Source organism: Neolamprologus multifasciatus, chromosome 11 (genome assembly GCF_963576455.1).
Source record: "Neolamprologus multifasciatus chromosome 11, fNeoMul1.2, whole genome shotgun sequence".
Taxonomy (NCBI): Eukaryota; Metazoa; Chordata; class Actinopteri; order Cichliformes; family Cichlidae; genus Neolamprologus; species Neolamprologus multifasciatus.
Genome location: NC_140449.1, coordinates 27,571,095 through 27,596,458, shown reverse-complemented (window position 1 = coordinate 27,596,458; position 25,364 = coordinate 27,571,095). Strand labels below are relative to the sequence as shown.

General features: G+C 40.3%; 1 protein-coding gene across 5 annotated transcripts; it reads left to right on the top strand.

The window, feature by feature from the left end:
- Positions 1–3,540: 3,540 nt before the first annotated feature.
- On the top strand, positions 3,541–24,728 carry mag (myelin associated glycoprotein). 5 transcript variants are annotated; one of them, XM_085177404.1, is made up of 13 exons: positions 3,541–3,665; positions 12,249–12,368; positions 14,988–15,093; positions 15,776–15,851; positions 15,958–16,326; positions 16,435–16,731; positions 17,653–17,910; positions 18,491–18,751; positions 19,145–19,453; positions 20,973–21,072; positions 21,688–21,784; positions 22,060–22,113; positions 22,426–24,728. In XM_085177404.1, the coding sequence occupies exons 4-13, from the start codon at positions 15,806–15,808 to the stop codon at positions 22,582–22,584; spliced, it is 1,950 nt and encodes a 649-aa protein (XP_085033530.1). In that variant the 5' UTR covers positions 3,541–3,665; positions 12,249–12,368; positions 14,988–15,093; positions 15,776–15,805; the 3' UTR covers positions 22,585–24,728. The 5 variants fall into 5 exon arrangements, with proteins under 5 accessions (XP_085033530.1, XP_085033532.1, XP_085033534.1 ...); XM_085177405.1 differs by lacking the exon at positions 3,541–3,665 and adding an exon at positions 8,613–8,759; XM_085177406.1 differs by lacking the exon at positions 22,060–22,113 and having other exon boundaries at positions 3,553–3,665.
- Positions 24,729–25,364: the final 636 nt, after the last annotated feature.

Genomic DNA, 25,364 nt, shown 5'->3' with positions numbered 1-25,364 from the left:
TCTCAAGAGAAGCAGTTCAAGTTCATCAGATGGAACCGCTGCATATTAGTAAAAGCACACAATATAAATGTGTTATCACTTGTTTATTTAAGTACTGTGACAAAGATGGGTACAATGGAGGTAAGAAAAGAACAAAACATACATTTGCTAGCCAGGAAAACAAAACGTGTATATATATTACAACCCACAAGAAACAACATGTGGGCTAATTTATTGGTCAAAATGTAATTCCTATGCAGAAAGTGCACAACTTACTTTGACTTTTCCCGCTTTCTTTTTAGGTCTTAGTGCATTTTAACATGTGTAACTTTACATGTTTTAAATTATCTTGATATTCTTTCTCATATCTATGAAAAAGTGAGTGTTTTGTAGCCTGTTTTAAATGTTTTTCATGCTCTGCCTGTGTTCTGTATCTCCAGAGGTCTTCCAGAGGCAGTTGGCTGGCATTTTTGTCTAAATCCAATAAGCAGAATATTCATATTACACCCACGTCAGGCACACTTGACATGGCAGTAACAAATGATGCTAATGTGCATTGTTTGTTATATGTACAAAATACTCCGATGGAGAAAACTCTGAATTTTAATTTCCATTTATACCACTTCACTACCAGTTTAGTAATATTTGTTACACTGAACACTTTGGACACATCATTCAGTAAATATCTGGTCTTTATGAGTCCTGATAGATGATTAAAGGTAAAGACAGTAGCAATCATCTGTGCTACGCATCTGACACAACTCCTCTAAATAAAATAAGGCTCAGTTGGCTGGTTTGTGAATATTTGTGAATACAGTTGCAGTACAGTTACAATCATTTAAGTCATTTAAGTTGCTTTGTAAGTTTTTGTTTTTTGTTGTTCCTGTGGTAATAACTACATTTTACTTTACTTGCCACAGTCTTTTGCAGCATCATAACTGGAAGGGAAGCAGGGGTCCCACTGTTGATAGGACAACACAGTTTGTAGAGCAACTTTTTGTTCACTTACTGTTTCGACTATGCTTTCTTGTTCTGTGAGGGATTATCACTGACGCTTTGGATGTCAAGGACACTCCTATTACAGTAGGTTAGTCAACTTGACTCAGTGGTTGGCCTGTTCGCGACCTGTCTGATAGTTTGACCTATCCTGTTTTATGCTCTGGTGACCGTAATCTTGGCGATTTTGCCATATTACCATATCTTAACCCTCTACAGCATGCCCTGAGGCAACAAACCACATTTTCATGCCTTACACTGGCCCTTCAAAAAAAAACCAAAAAAAACAACCCACTTTTTTTCCCCCCAAATAATGCTACCAGACACATCTCTTTCCAATAAAATGATGAGTTGAAGGTGGTGTGACTTTCATTTTTGGGGGGGAGGTCCCCTTTCTGCAAGCTGCACTACATGAGAGACATCCCCATTAGGAGGCAAGATATTTTATATTATATTATCACTATTTTACATGTTTATAGTGAAATAAATGTATATTAAAAATACTTGTATGTGCATGAATATGTTAAGAAGCATATTTGATTGTTTGTTCTACTTTTTAAAATTTATTTATACAGTAAAACTGTTAATTTTCATTCGTTGCCTCAAGGCAACACTGCAAAGTTAGCCCAATTTTTTTCAGGGAATATAATGCATTTGCATACGTGTGTAGAGATGTGTTTGTGTGCATTTATATGATCATAGTCAATGTTTTTTTACTTTACAATCTACTCATAATTACGGGACATGGATGTAATACCTTTTATGGAAGGAAACCAAGGGAATGTGCACTTCCTGTCCTCAGAAAGTGAGGACAGTGAGCTTTCAGGGAGTGACATTGAAGTAGAGGAGTGGATCCCTGAATGAGGTTTGCGGGACACTTAGGAGCTCGGGGGTCAGTTGGTAAAGTAACTGTGTCTGTGTGTGTGTTAGTGCCCACATAGCAAGCGGGTCTGGCCAAGATCTGGTATCAAGTCGGCACTGCTGGCTAACTTCTGGCATGATAAGATGTATGTCATCAGGCCTGGCATAGATGGCACTGTCTATGCGATGGCATGCCATATCTGGCTTGATTGTGGCTTGGTTTATGTGGCCCAGGCCTACAGAAAACAGGTCTGGCCCAGATCTGGCATCAAGCTGACACTTCTGACTGACTGGTGTTTTGGCAGAGTGTATGTCAACCAGATGTTTGCCAGGTCTGGCAATGACGCCACTGTTTATGCGATGGCATGTCATATCTCAGGTGGTAGAGCAGGTTACAAACTGATCGGAAGGTTAGTGGTTCAATCCCTGGCTCCTCCAGTCTGCATGTCAAGAGTGTGAATGTATATGAATGTAGTTAGGAAGCACTCAGTTAAGCGAAAGTGGGTGGACATGGCATTTTGAGTAATCTGGGAGAGTAGAAAAGCGCAATATAAAAATCAGTCCATTCACTGTCTGAACAGAGTTTCGGCATGTTACTTTTGCACTGTTTTGCATGTTCTGGCACATGTTGTTATTACATGGCTAGATTAAGGTACACATTAGGATGAAACCGTTCTGGGCCAGCACAGGGCCAGCAGTGTGTCTACAACTGGCCCGTGGCTGCACACCACCTGCAGATGGCCCACATACCGCAAAGAATGACGGCCCTTTGGTGGCCCAGACCTGGTTTGCCAGAGGTAATCCACACATGGGCCAGGACAGGACCACCAGTGTGTCTGAAACTGGCCTTGTGCTGGCCCATGTGTGGGCCACCTCTTGCAAACCAGGTCTGGGCCACCAAAGGGCCACCGTCATTCTTTGCGGTATGTGGGCCATGTGTAAGCACATTGTGTGGGCCTGATCCAGGCCATAACAATTTTGCTGTGTGTGTGTGTGTGTGGTCGTGTATTACTTATTGTTGTAGGGACACAAATTTGTTTACACAATCACATTGTGAGGTCTCACCTACTTTATGAGGACAAATTGCAAGGTAAATCATTCAATTTTAGGGTGAAGGCTTGAGTCAGGGTTAGGGTAAGGTTCAGGCAGGGACTTGTGATGGGTAGAGTCAGGATAAGTCTCCAGGAAATGAATGTAAGTTAATGTAATGTCCCCAAAAGTGATGGAAACACAATGTGTGTGTGTGTGTGTGTGCGCACGCATGGGGTTAGGGTCAAATGTTGGATATTTTGGTGCTTTATTGTTCTGTGAAATGTTTACATTGTTTATTTGTTGTGTATTTATTTGTTCATCCTTGTTGTACTAATACAACTTATTATAGAATAACTTGGCATTTTACTACCCTTGTCGCACAGTGTTGCCTTGAAGCAACAAACCAATATCTGTTTGGGGGGGGCATCAATCATAATAATATGATTGATATTATTATTAGTGACCCTAAAGCTCCCCCAAAATTGAGAAAAATATTTTTCCCCCAAAATTAAAAAGTCATGCAGTAGAGGGTTAAGAAATCTATTTCACTGGCTACAATGTTGTCATAACGATAGAAATGGCAGCCAAATTGTAAAAAATTAAAATGGAAAAAACAGAAACAATCTTAAATTAAATAAAATAATCCTCAGCTGGCCTCCCAATCACAGTTTTTCTGTGCCAAAGATCCAATCTGCTGACAGAGAGAGCGAAAGAGAGGAGGGAGGAGAGAGAGCAGTGGAGAAAGCAAATGTTGGAGAGACACGAGTCTCCTCAGTGGCGTCTGATCAGCTGATAAGGTAAGAGCTCTGCTGTTCTCTGATCTACAATTGTGAGCAGTCAGATTAGGTTTTTCAACTATGTGATTACTCTTTTTGTCTTATATCATATGGATTTGAAATTCTCACTTAAAAGACTTGGCTTTGCAACAGAATACCAGACAGTGAACTACTGTGGCAACTCTGAAAGGATACGTGTACATTACAGCAGTGCTGTGTATTTGATTGCATGTTATAATTATTGCATTATAATTAAAGGTGACCCTGTCACATTTTAGCAGGTTATCCATTTACATCTAAGTATGATACACAGAGAAAATTGGTGATATGTTCTGTTTGATATCCTTGCATTGTGTATTTCAAACATTTTGACCAAAAGATAAAAGAAAAAAAAAATAAACCGCTGAGCTTCCCTATGCTCTTAACAAATTATCAGCTAATTATCATTTAATGTTCAATGTTTTTTTTCACGTTGGAGCCATGCTGTCCTTTTGCCTTTGAGTCATTTTAAACACAGTTTTAACTATCTGTAGCGTCAAGTCGATAGACAAATCCCGTTTAGGCGATTTCAACAGAACACAGACCCAAAAACAAGCTTCAAACAAACAGTGACAGGTCACAGGTTACTATTTCTCTTTTTTAAATCAAAGTAGCTGTCAATAATATGTCCAGTTTGAAAAAGTTAACATTTTAAATAGGCGGATTTCCTAATGAGGGCCTGCATAGACACAAACTGAACATCAAGCACATTACAAATCCAAAGCCGCTCCATGACAGTTGGAGCACAAAATGGGAATTTAGGACAAATTTGAGATTAGGTGGACCTTTGGGAATAAAAATCCCTTGCAACACAAAACGCGACATGTTGCAGCTCTGTATCCAACCTCCTAAATAGGGTCAACATCCCTTTAAGAATTGCTCATTTTCATTCTCACTGATATTGGCAAAATTGGATTAATACCAAACCATATACTTTACTTTACTTTACTGGGAAATAAATGACAAGTTAAATTTGTGAGTTTCACCATCTTTCTGAGCAAGACTTTTTTCTCTTGGGACATTAACTTTGAGATTAAAATTCTTTCTGTTTATACAAATGAGAGGAAACTCAGTGCTTAAATACCTGAGCAGCTGGTACACTTTGTTTAAGCAATGCCAGTTTTAAAGTTAAATGCATTAATACCAGATATAAAACAACTTAGGTGAACATCTGCTAAGTGTAATAACAGAAACATGAAATCATCGTGTTTCACCAACTCTTCATCTATTTGCAAATGGTAGCTATCTGCTACTGTCCAGTGAAGCGAAGAGAGACACAATGGGTCCATTCTCAGAGGCTTATTCGGTTACTAGTCTCTGTCCAGTACAATCCCAGCCCACACCCCCCCCCTCTATATCGCTCTCTTACCATGACACCCTCAATAGTTACACTAGAATGCTGTAAAAGTATGTCTTTGTCTGTTTGCATTATGTAGATTCTGGTGTTTTTTACTCTTAACATTGCGAAAGAGTTAGAGCATGTGTGGATTAGAAGTTTTGTCAGTAACACTGTCCACAAAAAGTGACTCAATTTTTGGTTGCACACCTACTTTTAATCCCTAATTTAATACTTCTCTATGAAATCTCTAGCTAAGAATAACATTTTAAAACCTTTAACATGCAGGTGTTTAGTTTCTATGGCTCAAGCTGAAGGTGGCAGAGCCTTTCGATTCTAATAAGAATAATAAATGTTTGATATGTCCAGACTCAAGAAATGTAACAGTAGAGTGAGTGAAGTGCATCTGTGCACACTTACAAAGCCCAGATAAGAAGTCCAATTAACCAAAACAATCATAATCGCCCATGTGGTTTAAACATGGGTGTACAGGGCTTTTTTTTATTAGTTCATTAAACAAGATGGGAAATCAAAGAGAACAAACCTGTTGTTGGAGGGAGATTATAACCATTATCAACCATTTACAAGTTAACTTGTTAAAGGAAAAAATAATTCTTCACCATTTGTTGGGTGGCTTTTGTGAAACAGGCTCCAGGATTACAAAATAATAATAATAATGGATTGGATTTATATAGCGCTTTTCAAGGCACCCAAAGCGCTTTACAATTCCATTATTCATTTACTCTCACATTCACACACTGGTGGAGGCAAGCTACAGTTGTAGCCACAGCTGCCCTGGGGCAGAAGCAAGGCTGCCATATCGCACCATCGGCTCCTCTGGCCAACACCAGTAGGCGGTAGGGTAAAGTGTCTTGCCCAAGGACACAACGACCAGGACAGAGAGCCCGGGGATTGAACCGGCAACCTTCCGGTTACAGATGCGCTTCCCAACCCCCAGCGCCATGGTCGCCCCAGTCAGAGTTTGCTTGAAATAAACTAGTTCCCATGACACGTAGTCTCGCCATGTCTGAAATGTAAAAGTGCTCATAGCTGAGCAGTCACAGCTGAATGGAAGGTGAAATGGCAGATGTCCTTGAGACAAGAGACAGTAATCTTTCAAATGGAGATGAGCTTTCATACTTTCAGACAGCCTTTCTGCAAAGCCACTCTTGGTTTGCATTTGTTCATGCAAAACGTAATCAGAATCATTTCATAAAAAGGTTTCAGGAAAGTTCAATTTCTGCCTCCACACATGGCCAAGTGCTGCATGCACCATGTGTGGATGTCTGACCTCATTTGAAGTGCTCACACCTCGACAACAAGCTTTTGTTCCTGAGATGGAGACAATCATTATTTTCAATGCCTCGAGATAATACGTGTCCAGAAAACCTAAATTTCATCATTTTTATTTTTTTCATCATTTTTGAAAAAAACTGTTAAGGAATGAATAAAATTATATTAAGATTAGAACTCAGCTTTTGACACTTTAAATTTGAAACCATCAGTTTTTGTCCATTTTCAGCCCGGCTTGTGGCCAGTCAAACTCGCTGAAAGGCACAAGAATTACAACCAAGAGAGAACAGTCGAACAAGAGACAGAGACAAATGAGCGAGGGCAGAGAAAAGGGGATTGTTGTGATTAAAAGACAATTATCTGTGCACATCGACTTCCCAGTGTTGTGCGGTGTCAGGCTCGAGCTGAGCTTGTTCTGTCCCAGAAGGCTTTGGGAGACAATGGCTACTGTGTTAGGGGGAGGGAGGAGGTTTGTTTGCAAGTCTTGGGGCTTCATGACACGGTTACAGCACCATGCTACTGTCTAAACACTCGTAATTCCACATAGGCTTAATAATGCATTTTCTAGTAACAGCAAGGAAGGAGTAGTTGGCAGTTTTATAGGTCAGCTAGCATCACCATGCAGGTGTGCTTTCTAACTTGAAGCAACTTAAAGCAAGTTAACAGAAATGTGATGAACTGACTTTGGACAAAACTTAAGCAGCAATAAAATGCTAATGTCACAATTTAGTTACCCAGACTGTCTTTATGTTGCTGTTGCTTGTTATGTGTTAGGGTGGCTGAAAAGTTGCAAAGCAGAACTATTACACAGACTGCACAGGTAGAAAGGAAAATGAATGCGTTCAAAAACCACTGCACAGTGACCTCAGATCACTGTGTGGCCCTTCTAAAGGATATAGAGGAGGAGTCTGCTGTGTCCTTACTCACCAAGGCAGAGGAGATGGTTCTCACACGCAAATCATCAGCGTCAGCTCTATGGTAAGATGTAGGGGAAAAAAGCCAAGCCAAATAATTCTAGGGAAAATCAACCATACTTTAAACAACGTAGACGAGTTATGATGTCATAATTACTGTTTAATTGGCCCTAGTGGTAATTTCATGCCATATCAGGAGCATTGTAATTCCCAGTTTCCAACTTGTTAATTCTCTTTTTTTATTAATAATAATTATGTATATTTTCTTGATCCCCATGGGGAAATTGAACCCATTCACTCAGTGAAGCAGTGGGGAGCCACCAATCTAGCGCCCAGGGAGCAGTGTGTAGGGACAGTACCTTGCTCAGGGGTACCTCAGGTTAGCTGTTCAGTGGATTCGAACCCCTGACCTTCTGATCATGGGGCCACCACTGAGCTATCCCCATTCTTTTGTTAAGCTATTGCTTAACAAAACAGTAGCAGACCCTTTAACATCTAAATTGTCCTTATCTTAGACTCCATATATTCATTTTTGGACTTCATAGTTCAAAATAATCCTTGTGTTTCTTATACCCCCCTATGCACAGCCCCATAGGTCACAGCCCTTAGCTCATTTCTAGCTCATTTTTTTCTGACTGGCCGCCAACCAGCCACTCAAGCAAAAGGTTTGAACATCAAGTGGGTGGGGCTTCTGTACTTATAGCCAGCTGTGTGTGAAGACCATATTAGGGTATCGGTGATTGCTGACATCATACGCAATAGTAGGAAAAAACACTGTCTAAAACAGAGCCTGAATCCATAGCTTTTACCTCGTAGGGATTTCTTGTACATCCACTGATATTAGTGTTTGAAGCTTTGGCTCTGTGAAAAAGGAACATACACTATTCTAAGTGTATAGTTATTTATTCATGGGGTAAAGCATTCTTTATTTTTTCTAGCCTCTGATTCCTAGCGTTATTTGAGGTTTTTAGTCTCCATCAATGACAGGCTTTGAATGAGCCTCATAGGATTTCTTTTCACTCATACCCCTCTTATTCAGCCTCCCTCCCAAACTCATTTCCTGCCTTGTGCTACACTGACATCCAGAAAGAAGTGGATCGCCTCTCCATCAATCCAAAATGATCAAATATGCTCAGTTCCATCCAACCTAAACCAAGTCATCATGTTGGACAGAAAGGCCTTGGAGCTCAAAGTCTCACCCGTATTTGTCGGGGTGAGATGGAACAGAGTGGCCCTTTGTGGCCCCATGTGTATTTATGAATGGCTGAGCCTTGGGGCAAAGCTTGGGAACAATGCTGCTACACTGAAGGACTCATTTTGAGATGGGCGGGGGGGGTGGGGGGTGTTGTTGGTGATGATGGTTGTGATGGTGGTGGTGGTGGGCAGAGCACTTTATTCCCCACTGTTGGGGCTTGGTACAGAGGGTGGCGAGAGGTCTTGGTGGTGCGATGCTTTGCATGTGAGTGTGGCTGCTGAAGCTGCTCATACAGGAGCTATTGAACGTTTGGAGGTCGACTGTGGTCACCTACACAGGTGAGGAGCATTATTTGTGATTTTTATCCTCTTTTGAGGTTTTTATCTTTTCCTGAGAGAAAAAGCAACAGGATACAGATTTCTTCACATGGGGATTGAATTTTATTTAATCAGTCCATTAATCTGATTTTAACAATTTTGTTTTTTAAGGTCAAACACTTACGGACACGGTGAGTGAGCGCTTGCTTGCGTGAGTGTTCATAAATGATATGATGAGTGACCGAGGATGTGAAAAAAGTGAGATGTGCTGTATGAATCACAAGTTAGACCAAGTTAGGTAATGAGTAAGTGTGTGTCTATGCATGTGTACACCTCTATGAGCGCTTGCGTGATTGAACGTGTTTGTGATGATGTGTAAGCGTGCATGGATGAGTGAGTGTGTGTGTTTTGAACATTAGCGGGGGATGCTAAAAGCCCAGCCAATTATTACTGGACAGATTTTGCTGCCTGTGCCATTAGCACTGAGCTGTTCCTGCAAATGCCACAACATATTACGGTCTAATCAGACATGTGATGCCAGGTAGAAGATTCTTCGATTACACACCAAGCAAAACATTTTTACAAGTCATTTAACAGTAGTTTGGATGTATATGCTTTCTGTAATGAGACTGCGAGGAGCTGGAGTGATTCCTTGAATCTCAAAGAGGATGTTTTGTTTTTTATAGGGGAAAAGTGGAAACAATCATGTTTAACCAAATGTGTTTCTCATATAATTCAGAGTGCTGCTTCAGGAGTTGAGGAGAGCATAATGTTGGTTAATTATATACCAATTAGTGATTTTTAAAGAAGATCGCAGAGCCACAAAGAGATATTAATTTATGCTAAATCACACCGGCTGTCAAGAAACATTTGAATTTCTCACCTTAAACTTTGTGACACTTCTAGGTTTAATGGATATGTGAAGAAAATTTTGTCTTTCCAATTAAACTGTCGCGATTTAGAAATTTTCTGATTAATCTAAACTAGCCTCACATTTCAACAATGGGAATACCTCCTGTTTTTTTTTTACTAAATCCACACCTGGCATTTTATACACACTGTTTCAGGACATCAAGTCAAATGGAAGGTTTTAGGAAGCATTAAGATGGATCCACATATGCATTGTCTGTGTGGCTGAACAGGTGATGGCACTGTTTGTCGCCCCCTTTTGTTCAGAGCGGAAGGGAGAACGCTGTAAAGAGAGAAGGCCTGTGGCTTACCATCTGCACACAGGGTTGGGGATTGCCAGTAGTTGGTTTTGCCAGGTAGCTGAGAAATATAAGCTATTGGTGCTCCTGGTCTCTTAGTATGTTGGTGGTCTGCCAAATAAAGCTTGCTTTAATATCCTGTGGGTGTGTTTTGCTCTTGGTAAAAGCCTCCATTTATAATTGTAATCTATCTCTGTGTGTTGTTTGAGATGAAAGTGATGGTACACACCCACAAACTCATGCAAATACCGGGAAAAACACAGGCCATCTTTCTGTGGTTTCTCACTTTTGGGTATATGATACTGCCAGCAGAAGTTTCCTGCAAAAGACTTCAGATAAGAGTAAAGCATAGCTAAAATGTACCTAAACACTAAAATAAGTACATGCATGATGAGCCTTATGTATGAGCCATACATACGTCCAGTCTTTTACTTATGCCAACACTCTGCAGTACCTTGGACAGAATGTGTGACTGGATGTTGGCATATCTCAGTGTTTATGTTTGTATCTTGTGCACACTTGTGTGTGTGTGTGTGTGGTGCGCTGGGCTCATTGCAGCTCAGCGCGCCATGTGTGGGAGGGGGAGCAGCCATGTTTTAAGACCATCTGCTCTTCTGAGTATTTTAGTGGGAGCCTTAGCTTGTGGCGGATCAACGCGCGTCACAGGCAAGCAGCAAAGCACAAGCTGTGAGCGGGCCTGTTCCGGAAAAATTCCTTCAGTTTCTCACTTGGACAATGAGCAGTGTTCTGCATACAAGGTTCCCATTCTTTTTCTCTCTGTCCAAGAGCTCTGGTGATGCTCGTATAGATGTGGTGCAGATGATATTCACAATGAAAATGTTCTTCTTGGCAAAGCGCGGTGTTCGTGTAAACCTTTTGGTTTGTGTGAGCAATTTCAGTAATATAAAATGACTCATCAAAGGTGTCGTGGCCTGATTTAGCAGAACTGATTGTTTAGATAGCATCTGTATCCCCGAAGTGTGATGGGGAATAAATGATTACGGTGAAGTTTGATTGCCTCAGATATTAGAAAAGGACCTTTTGCACAAGGCATCACACAGATTAGATGAAGCTAAACATGTTTGATTACTCAGAGTTATCTTTTACATTTAAACTATTTTTAATTGCTTCTCTGTAAAGTTCCCTCTGCTTCTTTTTTTGAGATAAAGGACCAGAGAAGAAATGTGATACATTTTAATGTTACCCTTTGAGTCTTTAATGTGCATGCACTGTATAGGCAATGATACAGTGCATGAGTCCCAGCAGGACAATGGAGCATGCTCATCTTACAACCAGCACCAAGGGAAGCAGAGGAAGGTCGCATAGCTCCACACCCCACACTGTGGAGTGTGCTGGCATGCCTTATGCTGCATGTGTGTGTAGGGGTTATGGCATGCTGTGCATTCATTTGTACATAGCTCCATAACATCAATGCAACACTGTCTTCTTCAGACTCTCTCCAGTCTGTTTCTAGAGGGATTCCCTTGAGGTTATCCACAACTCCTTCAATGCCATGACTTGGCCTGTGGCCTAATGGCTCTTGAACAGTGACTCACTCTACATATAATAATAAGGGTGAGAAAAAAAACTTCCTTACTGGAGAGACAACTTGCCTTTGTTATATTTATACGTCAGCTAAGTAGACCTCTGAGTGGATCCATGCTTGTACTACTGCCTACTAACATTCCTCAGTAGGGAAAATATTACTGCAGATTTGCATAAGGCTGGAAAGATCAGTGATCATGCCCCGAGGACTCTTAATTTCAGAAATTTAAATTCATTTAGACATGGTTTTCACAAATCTAATTGTGCGCTTTAGACTATTACTCTATGCTTTCCCACACACATCTGGAAAACGGTTGCATTGATTATGCAGTCATGGTGAACACAAATGAACCCTAACATCACAGCGAAACTAACATCAAGTTTCATGTTTCATGTTCTCCCTAAAGTTTAAATGTTATTTTACTAAAACCAATAATGAGTCATCTTTCCTTCACCAAGCAGCTTTGGCCCTTGTGTCTCAGTCACAACAACAAGTCTGTGTGAACAAAGTTCAAGAAATGTCAAGAAGTCTCAGAGGTTGAAGCATAATGTAGGCTCAAAGTTCAGGGCATCAAGGCACATAGGACAGTGCATGGAAGTGGTGGAAAGTAAAGGAATGCTGAGTGGGCCTGCAGTACACATATTCAGATCTGCCCACAACACATGTAAACCAGAGCTCACACAGACTCCTCTCTTCCCCTTCCCCTTGTCTGCTTCAACATATCTTTTTATCTCCATTTTCTATCCTTTCCCACAGACAGTGGCATCTGGGAAGCAGGGCAAGAAAACCAACTCGGGGAGAGCAAAAACAAAGGAAAGACGAAGAAAAAGTCAAGGCTGGGAGGCAGCAGGAGCCTGGTGCTGAGGCTGTTATGAGGCAAGTGTTTTCTGTGTGCATTGCGTGAGTCGCGTATATAAAAGTGTGCACACGTATGCTGTGCTCTGTGCCAGCCATTTGTCTATCCCATCAATAAAGCCTTTGTTGGTAAGGTTGGTGGTGGTGTCAGTGGCCCTGCCCAGCTGCTGTGCTCTATTCTCTCCTATGTTGCTGATGCATGGCCTCTCACCCTGGACACACTTACTTAGCTCTTGGCTTTTTGTTGCAGTGCAGATGTCTGAGGTTGACGCAACGTTGGAGAAAAGTTTGAATTGTCCCAGCCAACAGTGTGACATTATTGGCCAAGAATTCAAAGTCTGACCCTTTCTACATATTTGGGTTTTTTGGTAGCTGAAATATTGATAAAAAAGGTCCTCTCACTTACTCAGAGTTTATAATTTGCTTGTGCAGTTCTGAGACTGTTTAGGTTCACTTTCATCACTCTCAATAGCACAGTTTTCAGTTGCAGCAGGCAGCTGTTGTTTTTTTTTGTTTTTGTTTTTTTGCTAAAAAAAAGGTTTAAAAATCCCTCAGCTTTACACCACACACAATTTGCATCAAGTTGGTTAGCATAGAAGTGTTTAGAAACTGAAGTGTTTAGAAACTGAAGTGTTTAGAAACTGAAGTGTTTAGAAACTGAAGTGTTTAGAAACTGAAGAGTAATTTCCCTCAGGACTAGAATAAAAAACATAGCTAAACAAGACACACCATTGGGATTACATTTACCAGGTGGCCAGAAAATCAAATTCAAATGATTATGCTAGTTTACCAGAAATGAAAATGATTAAATATTTGGTAACAACTTCATGATAATACTGTGTTCCCAACCTGAGTCCACTGCTTCCAGGTGCCCAAAATAACCAGATACGGTAGGTTTAAAGATCACAGGCAAATTTAAATATAAAGTGTAAAAATAAAATTACATCCTCATGCTCCTAGGAATTTGTGACTGTGACTGACTAGTTATTGGACTGCATGATAAGTGGCACATGCAGTGCTTCTTTCAGTGTAAAATCAACTGAATTTTCCCTTCTCTCTAACAACAAGGCTAATATTGGTCAAGGATTCTCTGGGGGATGTTGGGATGTGTTAATCACGAAGCTCTAAAACACAATCCACTCTCAGACCCGCCATCTGCACACACCGGCTGCTGCATCGTGAGGCTGAAATCCGCTGCTTCTCCTTCTACAGGCATTTATTCTACGTCCAAACTAACAGTCATCATGCTGGTGTACATCTCATTTGTATGCCACATTTAGACAAATAGATTTCTTTAGGAATAAGAAAACAACTGTGAACTCAAAGTAAATAATACAAATATAATGGCATTATATTGCACTTTGGATTGTAAATGAGTGAATTATGATAATTTCAGAGTACATTGCAAGCATATGAAAACTCCAGGCTTATGAGAAACTGGCTATTTATCATCTCAGAGAGGAGCAATATGCAGACATTATGGTGCATAATTTAATGTAAAAGCCTCAATAAGGGGGTCAGAGCACATGTCATTTTTACTGCATGGTATCTTCCTTCCCACTCTACTGTGCATCTCAACAGCATACTGGAAAATAAAGGCAAACATATCCAAAAATAACAGAGAAATAGTCCAACAAGCCTTTATTAACATATGTTATTACATGTCAACATGACTATTTCAGTTGAATTAGAAAGGGTAAGATTCAGTAATATGAGCTTTTTCTTGCAGTCTGTTTCTGCTGTTTGGTGGTGAATTTAAGGACAACACATTTTTTATTGCCTTCTGAGCACCACAGTAATGGGATGTATATTTGAATTCTGGCCCCAGTACTCTTGAAATGGCCATGATTTTATTAGGATATCAAACCTCAGCTATTTTTGCATTTACAGTGCAGGTATTGCCAATAAAATAAAATATGACAGATTGAATTTATATAGAAATATAATAATAATAATAATAATAATAATAATAATAATAATAATAATAATAATAATAATGTATACTTTATTGATCCCCATGGGGAAATTACTCTCTCTGCATTTGACCCATTCACTCAGTGAAGCAGTGGGAGCAGTGTGTAGGGACGGTACCTTGCTCAGGGGTACTTCAGGGTAGCTGTTCAGTGGTACTTTAATATTATTCATTAGAGCTCATAATAGATGTGATGAAAATTTATATGAACTGATTTATTTCAACCTGAGGGTTGATATTCGAGACTATAAAGTGAGCAAAGGAAGTAAACAACACAAACAGCTTGATTCTTCTGTGGTAATGTGCTTTTGTTTCTCACTTTCTTATTATCTCACTTGTTTTCATACGCTTTGATAAGTGAATATTGTCTACTCGGATTGATTTGTAGTACAGCACAGAAAGTACCAGTAATCCACTAATGACATGATGTGTGGTGACTGGAGTTTGGCTTTGTGTCAAAGCTCAGGAAACAGTGAGAGCCATTCACTGAATCGGCTTACGTATGGCAACCATAATGAGAGTGACTCTACTGAGGGGGAGCAAACAGGTGCTGACTGATGCTGTGTTTGTGTGACTTACTATTGGTCTGTGCAAGCGAGGGGGCTGCGAGTGCTGTAATCGCCTGGCAATGCTGATGTCACTGGTATTTTCTTTCTTTCTTTCCACAGAGACGGAGGCTGTCAAGCTGTCTGGGTGTGAGTGAACACCCTCTAGTGGAACTGCTGAAGAATTGTTCTCAGACGTTCCATTTGTTTTAACCATCCGTATTTCAAGGTAAAACCACAGTAGTTCAAAACAGTAAGACCTATTTTTACTTCTTGTATACGAGGTGCTTTTTCTTTCTAAGAATGTTCACACCACAACCCAATCTGATAAAAAGCCAAAACTCTCCATATGAGCAGTTTTCAACTTGTGGCTGAACCTTTGCAAGCAGCACTAACTGCACTTAATATACATATTCATAGACATAGCTCAAGTTAGTGTTAACTCTACATCTTTTAAATGTAGGACATGACAGAAAGGACGTTGACATTATTATATTTTTCTGTAGTATTTACAGTATAGCAAGAAGGAATGTATTATCTTTTTGGATTTTAATGACACTTTTCAGTCCGTATACTGTAATGTGTGGTTCATGTTGCACACTAAATATCGCAGAAATGTCATGTCATGTTTTGTACCGGACAAAAAAGTAAAACCTGTGGGACTTTGATACAACTGATACTCTGATCTTTGTTTTTCTTTGTTTTACTGAAAAGTTCCACATTGGGGTTTTTGATAGAGGATTGCTATGATATACTATAAAACCAAGAAACTGTGAAACATTAAGAACATCTTGAATTTGTTTTTTAGTGCGGCGTGTGAGTCATGCAGCAGCATCAGTGGTGGAAACGTGATATTTGTGTGTATGTGTATGTTTTTCTGTTGATGACTGACAGCATGGTGTCTGTTTCAGAGGTCTATGGTCCAGTATTGAGCAGAGACCATGTGGTGTTTAGAGCTGCTCCTACCACTGCTGTTGTTCATCAGTGGTAATAAATTCCTTTACTTCTATATTTTTATGATGATAGACAGGTAGTATTCCTATGTGTATCCTGTATGTTGAAGAGTCCACTGAGCCTCTGTCTCTTCCCCCAGATGCCAGTTGCCAGTGGAATGTTTGGTTACCTCGGGATATCTCAGCCATGACAAACTCCTGTGTGGTCATCCCCTGCACCTTTATGTATCCGTCTGGAATAAGGCCGAGCCGTGGCATTCATGGTATCTGGTATTTTGGGCAGCCCTACCCACAACTCTTCCCTCCTGTAGTCTTTAAATCACGTACAGACGTTGTGCACGAGAGCTACAAGGGCCGAACCAAGCTGCTGGGAGATCTGCACCAGAGGAACTGCACTCTGCTCATCAACAACATTGGCACCGAGCACACGGGGAGATACTACTTTCGTGCAGATCTCGGTGGAGCCAACATCTATACATACCCCGATTTCACTGAGCTCAAGGTTCTGGGTAAGTGACTGATGACAGGATGATCGGAAGTCGTTTTATAGCTGAAAATTTATAGCTATTAAAAAAAGCCATAACAATCATATTTTCCCTTTATATTTCTGTCTCCAGATCAGCCCAACATCGATGTACCAGAGGAGATTGTTAGTGACGAGAGCTTGGAGCTTACATGCTATGCTCCTGATAACTGCCCAGACATGACTCCAGAAATCCAGTGGATGTACACGGACTACCTGCCCGACCCAGAATTCAGCACTGACCTCGTGGAAGAAAGCAACACAGCAGTCCTCTCCAACACCCTCACCTTCACACCCAGGCCCATGCACAATGGGCAGCTTCTAGGTTGCAGGGTCTATTACCCCAACACAACACTAGCCTATGAGAGGCTCATTAATCTAGACGTCAAGTGTAAGTAAAAAAAATAAAAACATCAAACTGAAAGACTGAAAAGCATTCCACTATGTTAGTATGGCTTCAAACGGGATGTTGAGCCTGACAGTTTGCAGTGAAGTGAGTTGAAGTGGATCTTTTTCTCAGAGATCACAAAACTCAAGCATATCTTTATGTCAGAAAGTTGATTCTGGATTCAGTTTTCTGGGATTCCCTTACCTGGATGATTGAACATGCATTAAGAGATATCTTTATGGTTTAGAAAAAAATAACCGAAGAGCCTAAAATGAATTGTTAGTTAACACGGAGACATAGTACAGCTGATTTCAAAGGTGCTATGACAGTATTTAAGTAGTCACTGAGGATGACAAGAAATCAATAGCCTACAACTTTTTTTTCATCTAAATCTCATGTATGAAATGACCTCAGATCAAGACAGCATCTTTGCAGTTTCTGTTCTGTTCCTATCGTGATAGATGAATAAACCTTCTTAACGCTGATAAATCTGAAGTAGCAGTAATCCCACTATTATGAAACAGTACAAAATATTCCAGTTCAAATTACCAAAGTGTGAACTCATATTATAAACTATTGTTCACTTCACTTTCGTTTCACAAAAACCGATCTAAAAGTTGCTGAACCATTTCAGCTAACTGCTGACTAATATTGTCACTAGCATGGTTGAAAACAAAATCTGGTGCTTGTACAGTATTTAGTACAAAACATCAATCTGCATGTTTCACTTTTATTTAGATATAATTTGCTTTGAAGTCCCCTCAAGTTAAAGAGCTACCTTTCAACCTTTATTTGAGGGTGTAAATTTGTCGATTTCTTTTATTGAAAAGATTAAATCATTTTTTAGGAGACAGTTATTCTGTGAATTGCAGACATCATTCGAGTTCTTGGAAAATAAATTCCCTGTTATATTTTTCCTGACAGATGCTCCACGCTCTGTGTGGGTGAATGCCTCTTCAGAGGTGATGGAAGGCAGCTCTGTGACACTGCACTGTGAGGTAGACAGTAACCCTCCTGCCAGGATCGCCTGGATGTTTGGAGACCAAGAGCTGCTGTGGGACACAGCATCCAATGTTTCACTCATGCTAGATGATGTGACACCTGCAAATGAGGGAATTTACACCTGTGTTGGGGACAATGGCTATGGCATCATGAACACCTCACTCTACCTGGCTGTAAAGTGTAAGTTTTTGAGATAGCAAATGACTCCCAACCCCAGCATTTGTAAGCATAAGTGAAAATCTTTTGAATGTCAACCCCCCGTGTGGATTTATTAATACAGTTGATCTAAACAGGGACTCACAACAAGAATCTATAGATGCTCAATGATTTCCAAACTATTGCCACTTTACTGATAAGATTTCATTTAATAACCACCATTAAAACCCACAATAAAATGTCAATGTATCTGGTCCATAGAGCTTAAATGTTCTTTTTGTTTTGGTACAAACATTGGGTGAGACAAGGCAAAAATTCTGATATCACAATGTTTCAGCCAGTTCAACTTGCACTGCAATACTGCAGTAAATGAATGTACTACAAAAACCTGCTCAGAATCTGTATTGCATATTTTTAGATATATCAAAGTCACTGTTTATTCATTTAGGTCACTGTGTGTCCAAAAGAAAAAAAAAGATATTGTGGGTTTTATTTAATTCTGTGCCTTTGAAATGAAGAAGGATCTTATGTAAGAATTATAAGATAGAGGTTTTCTTATATGAATAGTAAACATAACAAATTCATTTTCTCTTCTTTGTTGCAGATCCTCCCCATGAGCCTATGGTAAATGACTCCATTACAGTAGTAGAGGGTACCACTCTGGCCCTGCACTGCAGCACACGGGGAAGCCCGGCACCCACCCTCACCTGGCTGAAGGATGGGCAACTGGTGGGCACCATCACTGCGGATGAGCTGTCAGTGCTGACGATTGCGGAAATCACGCCGCAGGGAGATGGACAGTACCGCTGCTTGGCAGAGAATGAGCATGGGAGAGCCAGCAGCTCCCTCAACATCACTGTCGAGTGTGAGTGCGTCACTTTTCTGTATTATATTTTTAAAGGGAGTCTAAAACTAGGTCAAAGAATAAAGCATGTTGGCAGCAAGTGATACGTTTGTGTAACCCTTCAATGTACGGTAATGTGCTATCTGTACGGTGAATTGCACTTTGTAGAATTCCACAAAACTTCTTATTTCCTTTGAGTAAAAACATACTTTAACTTCCTAGAACCTGGCGTCCACATATATGGACATCACATTTTGGGTTATTTAGACCAAAATACTCAATTTTGCTCTACAAGGGCTTGTTATCCACTTAGTTCAGGTCTTAGGAGGTTAAAGGAAATCTTGACCAAAGGAGTATAATTTGTTACTAGTCAACAGCTATCTGATGTAATCATCTCTTGCCCTCCCTCATTAGATGCCCCTGTGCTTCTGGAGGAGTCAAAGTGCACAGTGGTGAGGGAAGGTGTCCAGTGTGTCTGCATGGCCACAGGAAACCCTGAACCCACTATCGAGTTCTACCTGCCTGATCTGAACATCACCATCAACGAAACAGACGGCCGGTACAACTTCTACATGCACACAGACGGGCACACGTCCACAGGAATGATCAAGCTACGGGAGAAAGGTGAACGGGTCGACAACGGCAGCCCTGCTGTCAACGTCCACTGCAGCATCTCCAATGCATATGGAAGAGAGAGCATACTTCTGGAGCTGCAGCAAGAGAGTGAGTAGACAACTTTACTTAGTATTTAGTTTGACAATAAGTATTGTGGGATTGTGTCACTATTATCACATCCTATTTAAATTGATATGGCACTATAATAAAGATTTTAATACATGTCAGATGTTATTTTCTGACATTTATCTGTACTTTACGAGTCAGCAATGCCTGGTTATGACTATTTCCTGTTATGTGTCATGAAGCTTAAGGCAATGGAAATTTTTGTGCTTTTCTACTAATTACAATAAACTTAAACACCGTAGTCAATTTTCAATCAATTCCACTTACATTGACCCATTTCCATGAATTAAATGTTTATTGATTTGCTACAGAAAATGGATCCGAACAAAAAAAGCACAGTTTTCTCCTATTTGATTAGCAGTTAAAAATTCCACAATGGTCAGCAGTTTAAAAAAAAAAAGAGTCTCTTTTCTTCTTTTTATATCTTCTTCTATACCTAAATCCTCTAGACTATGCAATAAATACTCACAACATCCACTGCCTACTTTATTAGGTATAAATAATACAAGGTTGGACCACCTTTTGTCTTCAGACCAGCATTAATTCCCAGGAGTTGCTGGAAATATTCCTAAGTTTTGCTCCGTACTGACACGATAGCATCTCACATGAAACCTGTTTTAGATTATTTGAGCTTTGTGACATTATCCTGCTAGAAGCAGCCGTCAGAAGATGTGTACACTGTTCTCACATAGGAATGAACAGTCAGCAACAATACTCAGGTAGGCTGTGGCATTTAAACAATGTTCAGGAAGTCAGAGTGTGCCAAGAATATATCCCCCACACCATCGCACCACCGCCACAGCCTGAACTGCTGACACAGGGCAGATTCTGATCATAACATCCAAATGCCTTAGCAGAAATTGAGACTCATCAGACCAGACATTTTTCCAATTTCTTTGTGTATTGTAGCCTCAGTCGTGCTAGCTGATTGTGTGTTCTTGTGCTGCTGTAGTCTATCATCTTCAAGATAGTATGTTCAAAGGTGCTCTTCTACCTTGGTTGTAATGAGTGTTTTTTTTAGTTACTGTTGGCTTCCTATCAGCACAAAGCAGCCTGACTATCACACTCTGACATCTAGCATGAACAACACATTGTTTTTTCAGAGAATTGCTACTCACTGGATAATTTCTTTTCTTTTCTGACCTTTCTCTGTAAACCTTAAACATGGTTGTGTGGGAAAATCCCCATAGGTCAGGACTTTCTGAAATACTCTGAGTCACTGAAATACAAAATCACCTTTCTTCCCCATTCTGATGCTTTGTTTGAACTTGAGCAAGCTGACTCGAACATTTCTACATGGTCTTAAATTCACTGAATTGCTGGCATGTGATTGGCTGTTTAGACATCTGTGTAATGAGCAGTTGAACAGGTGTACCTAAAAGAGCTGCCAGTGAGTGTATATGGCTTGTTAGCTCGGTGGGCAGTTTCTCCATGTGTTACTCAATGAAGTTTACAGTAATTCACTCCCCTTCATTTTTGTTTTTACCACCTCTGTTTTCAGAAAAGTACATGATGGCAGTTATAGTCGGCACCATTGGAGGAGTGGCAGTCATAGCCTTCATCATTGCAGCAGTTAGATATGTTGGTCACAACAACAAGAAGTGAGTATAAATGACAAACTAATGGAGAAGCCGTTGCAAGGCAGGAGTAGTCAACTTCCTTACTAAGCATTTTCTGAAATCCAAGGAAACACTTAAGCCTAGTCATCCATTCTAAAACACATCGTTGCACACTGTATACGAGTGAATGTGGGACTGATGTGGACGTGAGAATTATTTCTCCTGAGCAATTTCAGTTCATTTGCAGTGACAAGTCCTTGTTGAAATCCTTGGAGATCTACACTGGCTGCCTTGTGGAGTTGGTTAGCAAGCTGGACTAACCTTATATTTTGCAGGCACGATTCCCTTCTCTGACACTGCTTCTGTATCCTTGACCTGCTATGCTAAATACAACTCGAGTAGCCCTCTTAACCAAAGTGCTTTATTTTAGCCTCAAGGCATATTTGGACCACCAAATTTGCAAGCTTTCTCTGGCCCTGAAGTGGGTGTGATCTCAGCGACTAAACCCATAAAATAACCACGTCACTCACAGCCACGGTTGGCCTCCAGCATAACCTTACAGAGCTTGTTGTTTTAAAATGGATGCCCAGGCTTGGCGTGTCGCCCTGCGTTAGTGGCAGTCGAGACCGAGTCTGATTATGTGACTCCGTCCCCCAGAGAGAATGGCAACCCTAGGCAGGACGTGGTCCTGGAGAACCCAGCTTTGTACTACAGCGCAGTCAAGAAGGACAAACAAAATCTGAGGAAGAAAGTGGTGAGACATGTTGATGTCAATGATTATGATTATGATTGAGGATGGGTTGGATTACCATTCTCAGATTGTTTGGGGTTAAAGTTTTGTGTAATGAAAAAGTCGTACAGTCATGATAAGACCCCGTGTTAACCTCTGAAATGAGGTACCAGAAAGAATCTGTCCCACTAGCAGTCTAGTAGCTCCAACCATGACCTTTCCAAACACTGTTTTTCTCTTGCTTTCATCGCTTCTCTGCGTTTTTCTGTGTGTTTTTCTCTCCCCTAACTCTTGCACAGCTTAAGACAGAGCTGTTGGGCTCAAAGTTTAACTCCATTCTAGAGGAGACTACGGTAAGGTTCCCCTACAAATCCCCATTAAACCAAAAAACCAAAAAACACAAGCCTCAGTGACAGATGCATCTCCTCGCATATCAGCTTCTGTGTTCTGTACACTGCCGTTTGTTTCCAATACTGCCTTCTGCATGGCTGCCTCATTGCTAACACAAACTGCCAGTCTAACAGGAAACATCTCAGACTCCCTCTCAGTATGTCGACCAGTAATCACTAACATCTTTTCTTTAGTGTCTGTCGCGCTCTTCTATCTGAGGTGTCACTGGCACCTTGCCGCTGATTTTTGCCGCTAAACTGTGTTTCTGTCTGCAGGGAGAAGACGGGGATTATCAATCTGTGGGCTCTATGGCAGGACTGGAGAGGCAAGAGCTGAATTACGCTTCCCTGGAGTTTATCGGGGCAAGGTCCAGGGAGGGGGCCTCAGGGAGGAGGGATGACGGCAGCAACTACACAGAAATCAAAGCCAAATGAATCGCGATCCTTCCCTGATCCCTCGGCTATGCGAGATGCAGTGGCAGCCCTATATTACACACATCATCTGCCCCGTAAACTGTGTAATAACCCCACCTCTTCTCCTGGATTTCACTCTGCATATGACTCTTTTGTTCCCCCCTCATTTTATCAAATTTATCACATGTAATCTGCTCTGTGGCAGTTTCCGCCGCTATGGACTGCCCCTCCTCCATGGGATCCCCCGTCACATACCACCATTAGAAAAAACTGGTATTTCTGGTGGTTTTGAGCAACACCAACTGGACAATGTAAAACACATGTTAATTTCAAGCCTAGTTCAAGTTGCAGTACATTGTCTCTACACACAGCGTTAAACGGTGGCCATATTTTTATTCTTTTCTCCTTTTGATTGCTGTTGTGTCTGTCTCACCGTTTGCTCTCCATCTATTCTTTTAACTGTCACTGTGTCTGCTGCCAGTCGAAGCATCAGGGCAAGGAGTAACTGCTTTTTGTTGTCTTATCTTTATGTGTCTGTGTACTGAGAGCGAACCCTCTCCTATCTTGTTGTGTCCTAAGAAGATAAGTGTAAGAAGTGAGAAAAGGAGATGCCTTTAGATTCTACATAATTGTATTTAATGTGTGCTGTGACACAGTAGCCTCTCATTTTAACTGGAAAAAGTCACCATCACTTCTGATAGTAAGTCTGTAAATTTAAGCGACACACTTTCCAGTTCTGAAAAAGATCAAACCTTGATTCTGGCATTTTTTGTGTAGGTGTAAGAATGAGATCTGAGGGGATTTCTTCCACTGTGGCCAACGCAAAGTGTCTCATTTTCTACTTCTTTTCCACAATGCACGTGTGTCTTCAAAATTATTCGAGTCAACTAGAAAATACAGACCTGAAGCACAACATACTTGCTTGTGAGTGGCCAAAGTGTTATCTCCTATAGACAATGTGTGTATGTATGAATGGGTGTGTGTATTCAAATTGTGCTGAAAGATCACTGGACACTGATTTCTGGGATCTTTGGGAAGTTTCAGCATCGCCTCACTAGAGGTCTGTGCTTTGTTCTCACAGGATTGCGTCAAATGTTTGAATGGCAAAAGGTGATGCTGACAAGCCATCTGGTTGTGCTACTCAATGACATTTGATGAACCTGTGGTGTATTATTAAAGCTCACTAATAGTCTAACTTGATAATGATGGTGTCAATAATATATTAATTTGATGTATATTGATGGTGACAGGGATTCTAGTTTGTACAGTAAACATCCTGCATGATTCTTTTGCCAGCAGGCACACATTCAAGTATTGAACAGCAGTGAAAAGCCAGACTGACAAATGAAAAGCAGTTTTGTCACACGTCACTCAGCCACTCTGACTGAACACTGTCTTAATAGAAGGTTAGAAAACAGTTCCCAACCTCTGACTACATGAATCTACATGAAGTTAAATCAAAGGCTGTGTTTTCTGTATTGTTTCCATTAATCATTAAAGGAGTACTTAGTATTTTAGCATTGCTTATCCATTGAATGTATTAACTCACAAGAGACAGGGTTTTTTCTTCTTTTTTTTAATAAATGGCCAAATTCACAGGAACCATGATGTCCAGAGTTTGGTCCCTGGTACTTGTTTAGTTCCAATTATAGTCATAAGTTACCCTTAATGCAAGCAATAGCTTAATGGAAGCAATCTTTACCTTTGAAGTACCATGCCTTCAGATTTTCTGAAGCTAGTTGAGAACATTGTATTGTGTAGCTTTTTACTTAGTACAGAGCAAACCTCATATCTGATCTAAACAAACCAAGAAGCCTACTACTTGTCAGTTTACACCATGTCTTATAGAGTCATCTCTCAGACTTGCACACACACTGTAGCCATAACTCCCTATACCCTATCATTTTGCATAAGAAACTATAGATATTGATTGTAATTTTGATTTAAATTGGTATTTATTGCACTTCAGATTGATTTTAACAATGTAACACAGAATAGCAAATATGCAATTTTTAATGTACATTGTTAAATGTATGTAAAGATGTTTATGGAAAAGTCAAGTGAAAAACAAAAGAAAAAAATGGAGAAATAATCTCTTTGTGAAGATTAAAATTTCTTTGGATATAAATATAACGACTAAAGGTTTATAAAATCCTATTATGAAATTCGGTTTGGTTTGTTTGGCTGTCTCATTTAAAATGATGGAGTAAGTTGACTGAAGCAGCAGAGTGTTTATGTGAGCTGTGTTTAAATGGTTTCATAATCAGCAGAGCAAAATCCACTATAGGCCTCAAACTACAGTAATTTTGTACAGGTACAGACATCTCTAGAGGGGAAAGGCATTGTGAAACAAAGAATGATACATTATAAGGAGCACTTCAGTTTTAACTGTTAAACTGAACTGAACCCAAATGAATCTCTCTGTCAAAATGAATAAACCGTGATGATGAAACTTCAGATTACGTTTGGTTTTAACTACAAGTGAAGACCTGACGTTTTTCTAACTGGATGCTCTTCCGTTCTGGTAATAATATGCAGGTATAATTTTTACCTGTAGCTTTATGATAAGAAATGAGACATTTTTTTTTATTAAATTTCACTGATTAAGACTTTTAATCAATGCTGGCCTTTTATTAAGACACTGTTCTCTTAAATTATAGATGAAGGGTTCCAAATATGCAAGCTAGCATTCCTAAATTGCCTGCCTGCACAGAGTCATTAACCATTCACTGTCTCCGATCTCCTCATATCCTTATTTATTTATTTTTAAAGCAGAAATATCACATATGTCTTATCTAATC

Bases quoted from the DNA above. Each gene is read 5' to 3' on its own strand.
- mag (XM_085177404.1), top strand. From the start codon at position 15,806: ATGTGGTGTTTAGAGCTGCTCCTACCACTGCTGTTGTTCATCAGTG. The intron at 15,852-15,957 runs GTAATAAATTCC...CTCTTCCCCCAG, and splicing joins ACTGCTGTTGTTCATCAGTG to ATGCCAGTTGCCAGTGGAAT. The intron at 21,785-22,059 runs GTGAGACATGTT...ACTCTTGCACAG, and splicing joins AAAATCTGAGGAAGAAAGTG to CTTAAGACAGAGCTGTTGGG.